This window comes from Otolemur garnettii, unplaced genomic scaffold (genome assembly GCF_000181295.1).
Source record: "Otolemur garnettii isolate 467f Iridium unplaced genomic scaffold, OtoGar3 scaffold00071, whole genome shotgun sequence".
Taxonomy (NCBI): Eukaryota; Metazoa; Chordata; class Mammalia; order Primates; family Galagidae; genus Otolemur; species Otolemur garnettii.
Window position 1 is genome coordinate 400,469 of NW_003852466.1, and position 10,298 is coordinate 410,766.

Sequence of the window (10,298 nt, forward strand, 5' to 3'; positions counted from 1 at the left end):
AAAAAAAAAAAAAAAAGAAAGAATATGCCATCCAAAATACACCACTGTGCCATATTGACTTTTTTTTGCAGTTTTTGGCCGGGGCTGGGTTTGAACCCACCACCTCCAGCACATGGGGCCAGTGTCCTACTCCTTTGAGTCACAGGTGCTGCCTGGCATATTGACTTTTTAAGTTAAAGGCACTTAAGATACAACAGGTGCAAAAAGATCACTCTGATCTTTGTTCCGTTTCTTATAAACAAGAGGTAAAGTTCCCATGTGAAAGATGTTCTCCCAATACATCTTATCCTTGAGGATGGGAAGTTGACATTGAGAGAATCCTAAGTAGACCATAATAAAATAACTCTTATCTTTAAGCCTCCCCCATCATTTTCTTCCTTCTCACAACTTACACTTTCTCACACAGTGCAGTATATAAGTAACTGACTCTAGCTGTTCAGATCCACATTCCCTTCTGAGGGTTTCCATGTCACTCAAAACTTAAATAAATCTGTGTGGCTGGGCATGATGGCTCACATTTATAACCCTTGCACTTTGGGGGGCCAAGGTGGAGGATCACTTGAGCACAGGAGTTTGAGACCTGCCTAAGAGCAAGACCCTGTGTCTACAAAAAAATAGAAAAACTAGCCAAGCATGGGGGGTAGTCCCAGCTACTCAAGAGGCTGAGGCAAGAAAATTGCTTGAGCCCAGGAGTTTGAAGTTGCATTCAGCTATGAATATGCTACTGCACTCTAGCCTAGGCAACAGAGTTGATACCCTGACTCAAAAAAAGAAGAAGAGAGAAGGAACATGCATGGACAAGCATTGAAAACACCCTCAGTGAGAGAGGCCCTATACAAAAGGCCAGCACAGAACATGATTCCATTACAGGAAACATCCAGAAACAGGCAAATCCACAGGGGCTGGATGAGGAAATGACTGCTAACTGGGATGGATTTTCCTTTTGGAGTGACAGCAATAGTTTCGCAACACAGTGAATGTGCTAAATGCCACTGGATTGCACATTTCAAAATAGTTAATGGTTAATTTTACATTCTGTGAATTTTCCTCAATTAAAAAAAAAAGGAAAGGAGGAGAAATGTCAGGAGTTGGGCAAGAATACACACATGGTTCCTTATCCCTTCCCTACTTTCCCATCCCCACCCCCAGCCCCCAACCCCTCCCGGCCACTGGAGCCCATCAGAATTTATTTGCTCCGCAGATGCTGGGATCTGCACCCCCAGAGTCCGCATGCTCGTGGAGTCCCCAAACACCCCTTCCTCAGGGTTCCAGATCACAGTCCACAACCACAGCATTCCCAGCTGCTCTGGGGCCCTGCCCTGTTAAGCTGAGACTAGGCCCACCTTCCTCAAGGACATGTGATCAGAATGGGGCAAAGAGCTCTATGGCCTATAATTCCAGCACTCCAGGAGGCCGAAGCAGGTGGATCACATCAGTTCAGGAGTTTGAGACCAGCCTGAGCAAGACCGAGACTCCATCTCTGCTAAAAATAGAAAAATAGAAACGTTTGATCCCAAAAGTTTGGGGTTGCTGTGAGAAGTGACCACACCATGGCATTCTACTCAGGGTGAAAGAGTGAGACTCTGCCTCAAAAAAAAGAAAAAAGAGAGAGAAAGGGTAAAGGTAGCAGATTCCCAGCTCAGTGCCAGGTGGACATAGGGGTGGGGGTGGGGAATCTAAGGAGCTAGAGATTAATGTTGAGGTGGGGAGTGCAGAACCCCTTCAGGTCTGAGCACTCCAGGCAGAAAGACCTGGGCTTTGCTCCTCAAACCCTCACCTCCCATTCCATGTCGAGCCTGGGGCTTCCTGGAAATAAGTCACCAAGCTGGCTGTGCAGGGACAAAAGGGGCAGCTGGCAGCACAAAGACAGCCCTGCTTGATGAAACAAAGACAGCTGAGATCTTGGCGTGCTCACACAGGACAATCAATTGTCCCTGTGATCATCCTGGTGCACAGATGACAAAACTGTGGTGGAAAAGCAAAGTCCCCTGCCCAGGTGAGTCAGATCAAGCAGAGGGGTAGCCAACCCTGACCTGATCCATTGGCAGCTGCCTTGTCCCCTGTGGCTAAACCTGGGACATCTCAACTGCCCCATGAGCCCCACTTCTGGGTGTTCACATCCTTAACATCCTTATTACTCCTTTCACCCCAACACACACACATACACAGAATGTGGGCTGACGTGGGCTCCACTGAACCCACAGAACATGGGAGAAGTTCTGGTGTTCCAGCAGCTTCCGCTTTGCACTTTGGGAAGCCCTGGGTCACCATGGAAGAAATACAGCCATCCTGCCCTGGAGGCCACTGCAGGGGCCCAGCTGTCCCAGGCATGACAAGAGACTTTCTCGCTAGGATGTCCAGCCAACCCAGCCCCTAGATGATTGCAGCCACCATCAAGTGGTAACAAAGAACCACCAGTGAAGGTCACCCAGTGGTTCTAGAACTTTAGGAGGCTAAGGTGGGAGGATCGCTTGAGATCAGGAATTAGAGACCAGCCTGGGCAATATAGACTCCATGTCTACAAAAGACAGAAAAATTAGCTGGCCTCATGGCATACACCTGTAATCCCAGCAGTTCTTCCAGGGGCTCAGGTTGGAGCACCACTGGAGCCCGGGAGTTTGAGGTTATAGTTAACTGTGATTGCATCACTACACTCTACTCTGGACAACCTGAAACCCTGAGAGAGAGTAAGACCAGTGCATGGTGGCTTGCTCCACTGAGAATCCAAATGACACCCCAGGAAGGTCCAAATCCCACGAATCCGTGTAGGTGGTGTGTGGCACCCAAGGGCAGCCCTGCAGCCTGGCACACATGGGCCTGACCATGTTAATGGAGAAAAACTTAGAAACAAAGCCCAACTCTCTAGCATAACTTCTTCCTACCAAGTGGCAGCAGCCCACTGCAGTTCCATGTCTGGGGCAGGACATGTTAGCACAGCACAAACAGGGAGCACCCAACAGGCTAAACTGGAGGATGGAGTGAGAAGCTCAGGTCTTCAACTACTGAGCCAAGGAAAGGCCTGGGCCCTCCAATGACCCTCCATTCTGGCTGCAGCCTCGACTTCCACTGCAGAGGACCTGCCCCCAACACAGTGCCCAAAGCATGCTTCGTTCCAAAAGACACCTCACTCACCTTTTTCCATGGGGGACAGAGTTCCAGATCTGAGCTTTATTGCCTCCAGAACCCCTGCTGGTGCACCTGCTCCCTCTCTCCCCACCCCGCATCTCATCATCTGGGGCCAGTTCACCGCATGCCAAACAATGCAGCCCCAAGTCCATGCGTCCCTCTAAAGGGTGCCCAGGACTCCCCTACAAGGAGGCTGCCAGGGCTCTCACCATCCCATTCACAGATGAGGAAACTGAGGGTCAGAGAAGACTTTTGCCCCATTACCCAGAAATGGGCAATGGGGGGATTTTTTGACACAGGGTTTCTAGTCTGTCACCTAGACTAGAGCGCAGCCATAGTCATCATAGCTCACTGCAGCCTCAAACTCCTGGGCTCAATCAATTCCTGTCTCAACCTCTCCAGTAATTGGGACTACAGGCACCCACCACCACACCTGGCTAATTTTTCTATTATTAGTAGACATAGGGTATCACTGTTGCTCAGGATGGTCTCTAACTCCTGGCCTCAAGCAATCCCCCTGCCTCAACCTCCCAAAGTGCTAGGATTATAGGTATGAGCCACCATGGCCAACATTTTCTGTATTCTTGAGACTCAGACATCTGGGGTCTCAATGACCAGAGAGGGACAATTCCTCCTAGGACTAGTGAATTCCTAGAGATGATAAACAACTTCCGAGTGTAATCCCATTTCCTAACGGAGCTCTTACACTCCAAGCCAATATTCTCTACTCTCCTAACCCTAATTACCCCAGGGCCAGGAAGCACACAACTCAGAACAGCTCCTATACCCCAGAGCCTGCTGAAATAATTCGAACTAGCTAATCCAAAGCCTGCTCACCCTCCTCACCTGCTCCTTCCTATAGAAGCCACAATAAAGGTCCTGCCACATTCCCACCTCACTCCCTCTGCCTCCTGGGTGTTTCCTGTGTGGCCTTGCCTGGTACAACCTGGCATGACTCTTCGGTGAGTAATAAAGTGTCTTTTTAGTGGCAATTGTTTCCTGATCTGTTTGCCTTACCATGCTTGAATAATAAAACCTACATTTATTTATTTTTAGTTTTAGGTTTTTTTTTTTTTTTTTTGAGACAGTCTCACTATGTCACCCTCAATAGAATGTCATGTCACAGCTCACAGCAACCTCAAACTCTTGGGCTTGAGTGATTCTCTTGCCTCAGCCTCTCAAGTAGCTGGTACTACAGGCACCCGCCACAACACCCAGCTATTTTCTTATTGCAGTTGTCATTATTTAGCAGGCCCAGGCTGGGCTTGAACCTGTCACCTTCGGTGTATGTGGCTGGCACCCTACCCACTGAGTACAGGCGCCACCCTACTTTTTTAATTTTTTTTTTTTTTTTTTTTTTGAGACAGAGCCTCAAGCTATCCCCCTGGGTAGAGTGCCATGGCATCACGCTCACAGCAACCCCCAACTCTTGGGCTCAAGCGAGTCTCCTGCCTCAGCCTCCCAAGTAGCTGGGACTACAGGTGCCCACCACAACGCCTGGCCATTTTTTGGTTGCAGCCATCATTGTTCTTTGGCGGGCCTGGGCTGGGGATTCGAACCCACCACCTTAGGTGTATGTGGCTGGCGCCCTAGCTGCTTGAGCCACAGGCACCGAGCCTAATTTTTAAAGGGAGGGTTTTTCTCTGTCACCCAGGCTGGGGTGCAGTGGTATCATCATAGCTCACTTCAGCCTTGAACTCCTGGGCTCAAGCAATCCTCCTGCCTTAACTCCAGAATAGCTGGGAATGCACCACCACACCCGGCTGACTTTTTTTTTTTTTTAATTTTTATAGAGATGGAGTCTTGCTATGTTGCCCAGGATAGTCTTGAACTCCTGGCCTCAAGTGATCCTCCTGCCTCCACCTTCCAAACTGCTAGGATTATAGGCATTAGCCACTGCACTCCACCAGCAGTAGAGTGTATTTTAATACAGGGTGGAGGTCAGACATGGTGGCACATGCCTGTAATCTCAGCACTTTGAGAGGCCAAGGCAGGAGGATTGCTTAAGCCCAGGAGTTCGAGGTTGCAGTGAGCTATGATTACACATAGCTCACTATACTCCATGAGCTCACACAGCTCACCGTACTCCATCCTCAGTGACAGAGGAAAATCCTATCTCTAAAATAAATAAATCAGAGGGGGTGGTAAACCAAGACCACCCCTGGATACCGAGCTTCCATCTCACCAAAAGGAGGAAGCCATGGTAGATGGGGATTCCCCAGCTTGGGGAAAGAGGTAGCAGTACTGTCTCAGCTCTGTTCTTTCAAGAAGCCTGATGTTAATGCAGACCATCTCCCACCCCAGGCCTCTGTTCCTGCTCCCAGGAAGCAAGAGGAAAAGTGGCTGACAGAGACACCCAGGGCTGGGTCCCCAAATCTCACCTTTCCTGGGCAGGGTACACCACCACAGAGAAGGGACTACAGCAAAGACCCCCAGGCTGCCCTGGCCAAGGGAGACAGAGGCCCAGAGGCAGGCAGAGGATGTGAAGCAATTTTAATCACCACCCTTAGATGCGGGTAGGCGGAGTGTCTGAGCACAGGGTCATCCCATCCCCTGGGAGTGGCTTGAGGCCAGCCTTTTTGTTCTGGCTGTGGTTTGTTTCCCATCCAAGCTCCCCAAGTCCAGGCAGAGTGTCTGGGGACCCCACAACCTCTAGGGTCACATTTACAAGAGCGGGGTTTAAGGTTCCATGTGGCAAAAAGAGTCCAGGTCTCAGAGGGCTGGTGTGTTGGCACCTGTGTACACATCCCTATATCTGTTCTCCCCTCGCCTGGCTGCATTAGGACTGGAGTGACATAGTAGCAAGTGCTTGTCCTCAGACCAGTGAAGTTTTCCGTTCTGACAGCAGCAGAGACTCCTTCACAGCCACCAGCAACCTCAGAGGTGGCAACAGGCGCTCCTGGACTCGGAGCCGGGACAGCACCAAGAGGATGGTGGCAACCAGGCTTGCACTCAGCATCACTGTGGGGGACAGATAGACAGAGAAGGAGGCAGGAGCTCCGAATACAAGGGGATGGGGATTCTACAGCTCATTCCCACCCCATCATTTTGCTCCCAGAAGTTCCAAGCCCCTGGGAGAAAATCCTTTCATCTTACCAGCAGCTGCAATAACCCCATAGGCACTTGGGTTTCCAGACAGGTCCCTGATAGAGCAAACTGTGGCATTCTTGAGAGAGGTGACACTCTCTGGGGTCATAGGGGTCCCCATGATTGTAGTATTCCCTTTCTGGAAGGTCTTATTGGTTCCTGCAATAAACCCAGGGGTTCAGTAAGATTAAGGGAGGAGCACCAAGGCTGTGGGGGGATGCAGAAGGGTGCCAGGGATGCCAGGAACCCTTGGGGCTTACTCTCCATCCCAGGTCGGGTAAAGTTGGTGAGAACTGCCGCCCTGAATGATATATTGCATGTGTCCACATCCTCAGCATGTGATGGCAGGTGGCAGATGTCCTGGTCTACCCACAGGTCCTCTCCTTTCCCCACAGGTACTCACCACAGCCAAGCTCATCACTGGAGTCAGGACAGTCTGGGTGGCCATCACAGCGCCATGTGTGGGGGATGCAGGTGTCACCCTGTAAGCAACGTTGCTCTCCTGCTGGGCAGGCTGGGTGGCTGCAGTTATGGAGCTTTTCATCAGTGCCACCACGACAGTCTCTGGTGCCATCACAGGAGCAAGAATTGCCATGGGGTGGCGGGCATTGCCCATTCTGGGCACAAGGCTCGATCCCTAGGGCACAGAGTCAGTCTAGTTCCAAATGCCCAACCAAGGTGGCTTACATACTCCCAGAGACCCAGTACCCCGCAAGCCCCACCTTCTAAGAACAGCTAGCTTGGGGCGGCACCTGTGGCTCAAAGAAGTAAGGCGCTGGCCCCATATGCCAGAGGTGGCAGGTTCAAACCCAGCCCCCAGCCAAAAACTGCAAAAAAAGAAAGAATAGCTAGCTTGTAAAAACCTGCCCTGCCTAAGGCTCCGCCCCCTTCTCCTATTAGCTCTACCTTCTATGGACTGGTGGCCCTGCAAGCTCCTACCCCAAGACCCCACCAGCCCTATCTCCCTACAAGCCCCGCCTTGGACCCCACTTCTTACATGCATGACCCACATACCCCCTCATCCTGCCTTGCAAGCCAACCCTGCCCATCCCAAAGCCCTGCCTTTCCCACTAGCTTGGTCCTTGCCTCCAAAGCCCTCCTACCCCAGGCCCTGCCCCTGCAAACCCCACCCCAGAGCACGGCCACTCACTGCACTCCTCCTCGTCGCTGTGGTCGTAACAGTCCCAGTCACTGTCGCAGCGCCAGGTAAGTGGCACACAGAAACCACTGGTACGGCATTGGAAAAAGGCAGGAGGGCAGGAGCCTGTGGGGGTAGGGAGGAAGGTAGAGGTAGCAAGTGATATGTGTGCAAATGAAGTCTAGGAGGCTTGAGTCTACACCTCCCTCCAAGAGCACAGTAGTCACAGGCTGCAACCACCAGAAGACAGGTCACGTTCCAGGGCCCAGGAGCCATCTGTTGTTGAGCACCTACGTGTGAGGTTTGGAGCCCAGCAGTTAATAGCCTCACCAATGAGCCCTACTGGGCAGGTACTACTGTGATCCCAGTTTATAGAAAGGAATGCTAAAAGGAAAACAAGTGGCAGTGTCAGCGTTTGAACCCAGGTCTCACTGATCCCAGAGATTTTACCAGGTTCCAAATAGCCAAATGCTCTACCTCAGGGACCTCCAAGTTCCATGACTATGTTTAAGCCTGTTACTGGGGAAGTAGCCCTGAGTCAGGTTCATTGTCAAAGGCAGCAGAACCTGTTCTATCTCACCTGCTTAGCAAAGGGGAAACTGAGGCCCTGGAGAAAGAACTTACTCAATCACCAAGCTCTGTCACCTCACCTCTCAAATTCTTCCCAGATCTGACCACATTCCCCATGCTGAATGTGTCACCACCTCCTCCCAAGAACCCTTATCCCCAGGCTCCTACCTCCATTAGAACATCAGAAGACACCTGCCCTTTCCTTCCTCTTACCTCCTGTTTTCCTGATCAGCCCTTGGCTTTCAGCTTACTTCCTGGGAGGAGTCTTTATAGGTCGTTCTCAGAGACCTGGGAAGCTCTGCCTTCCACATCTAACAATGATCCCTAAGCCAGTAGGGCCCCACACAGATCAGACATTCAGTGGAGGTCAGGGTTGTGACACTACCCTAAGAGCCTCAGGGTAGTGTCTGACAGTAAGTGGAGGGTCATACAAGGGTTGAAGTTGAGTCCAGATAAGATTGAGCCCTCCTGGATTCTGAGCAGTATAGCTCAGGCTGTCCATCAATATGGATCCACAAAGGAGCCCAAAACCTGGCCAGCAAGAGGAGGGAGCCTGAGTGAGAGGAAGGGAGTGGCTTTCAAGATTTCCTTCTGGGCGGTGCCTGTGGCTCAAAGGAGTAGGGCACCGGCTCCATATGCCTGAGGTGATGGGTTCAAACCCAGCCTCGGCCAAAAACTGCAAAAAGAAAAAAAAAAAAAAAAGATTTCCTTCTGGGTGCAGCAAGGTGGGTGGCAAATACCCAACACTGCCTTGGCTTGGCTTTGCCTGGGCCACCAACCACCGCCGCCCCCCCCCCTCCCTATATCCAGCCCCTTCCCAGGCCTTCAGGCCCAGCTGTACCTGCAAACCACATACTGTCCCTAAGCTCTCCAAAGCCTGGAAGAGCGGAAGAGCTGTAGCCAGCTTCCTTCCCTGCCTACAGGGGTCTGGCAGTCTCCAGGTGTGGCTTCCTCTCTAGGCCTGGCCACCCACAGTGCTGACACTTCTGTTTTCCCCTCCCTGGCCTGTTAGTAAGTGTGTGTCCCTCTCTAAAGTAGGCAGCACAGCGAGGCTGACCCTGGCTCCTGGGGCAGTGGCTCACACAGGAGCCGGAGTGACCCAGGACTTCTCTTCCCAGCCTCAGTTTTCTCATCCATAAAAGGTATATCCTACCTTGGCATCATGTGGAAAGGGGACCACTTGTGTATAAAGTGTTTTATGCTTGGTTAATGTGAATTCTGCCTCCTTTAAAGAGTCAGGAACATTTAGCCTGAAAAGTCAGGGGCTTTGGGGTGAGTTGAGGTACCTAATAAGAAGAATGCACAGAGGAGCTGGGGAAAGTGTGTGAACCTGATCTCAGAGTTGAATGTCAGGAGTACCTGTGCGCACAGGGTTCCAACCCTCTCAGCTGCCTTCGGGGACCTCAAAGAGGGCGCCTCTGTCCTCTGGCCACCACCAACGCTACACTTAGCTAGGACGAACATGCCTACTAGGGCATATTTAACTTGTGACCCCAGGCTCTGCGAGAGTCTAGACTCTAGAGTGCCAGGGAGGGAGAAACCTTCCTTCTTCTCTAAGGCTGGAGGAGAAAGGAGGAGAGATTGAGAGGGCGCTCAGGGAAAGGACCAAGCACAAGGCCTGGGCGTGAAGGTTTGAAGGCACAGCCGCCGGAAGCACCAGGTGACTGGCCATGCGCGGTTAGAGGTCAGACAACCTGAGCCTGCTGCTAAGAGCCTTCCCCACCACGCCGGCCTAACGAGCGGCTTAGAGGTGACAGTGGGGGTAGGACAAAGCAGAGCAGGTGTGGGAGGTGTGCGCAAGGCGGAGCGGGGCAGGGTAGTTAAAGACCGGTGGCCCCGCACTGGCGTTCCCGCGCGCAAACTCCCGAGTCCAAATCCACGTGCTGGGGGAGTGTCTGAGACTGACGTGCCGTGCAACCAATAGGCAGGCGCTGCCGGCGCTCGGGGGCGGGGCATAGCCGTGGGAAGGGAGGAGGCGCGCGCCGTGGGGCTCACTCACCTGGGGCCTGGGCTGAGGATCGGGTCGGGAGTCGGGTTGGGGCGGCCTCCAGGCCTACTCCGAGGCCGAGCAGCAGCCGCAACGCCAGGCCCAGTGCCGCTGTCCGTCGTGCTCCACCCCGCGCCATCAAGCCGCTAGTCGTGCGGCCCCGCGCGGACCCGCCTGTGCTCTTAGTCCTACGCACGCGCACGCGCAGGTTGGGGACGGGAGGCCACGCCTCTAGATCCCACCCCGCCCGCGGCTACGTATTACCATAAATACCAGAATACGAAAATCAACAGAATTTGAGGACCTTCCCTACTTACCCAGTGACAAGATCGGTCGAAAGGCATGGAGCCCGCTTAAAATTATAAATTTCTAGGGTTGTAAACGAACTTT

At 52.3% G+C, this 10,298-nt stretch overlaps 1 protein-coding gene across 1 annotated transcript; it reads right to left on the reverse strand.

Moving 5' to 3' along the window:
* Nucleotides 1-5,602: 5,602 nt before the first annotated feature.
* On the reverse strand, nt 5,603-10,079 carry CD320 (CD320 molecule). Its single transcript, XM_012807565.2, has 5 exons — nt 9,921-10,079; nt 7,364-7,477; nt 6,617-6,850; nt 6,223-6,372; nt 5,603-6,087 (listed from the first exon to the last, which is right to left on the reverse strand). The coding sequence occupies exons 1-5, from the start codon at nt 10,045-10,047 to the stop codon at nt 5,942-5,944; spliced, it is 771 nt and encodes a 256-aa protein (XP_012663019.1). The 5' UTR covers nt 10,048-10,079; the 3' UTR covers nt 5,603-5,941.
* Nucleotides 10,080-10,298: the final 219 nt, after the last annotated feature.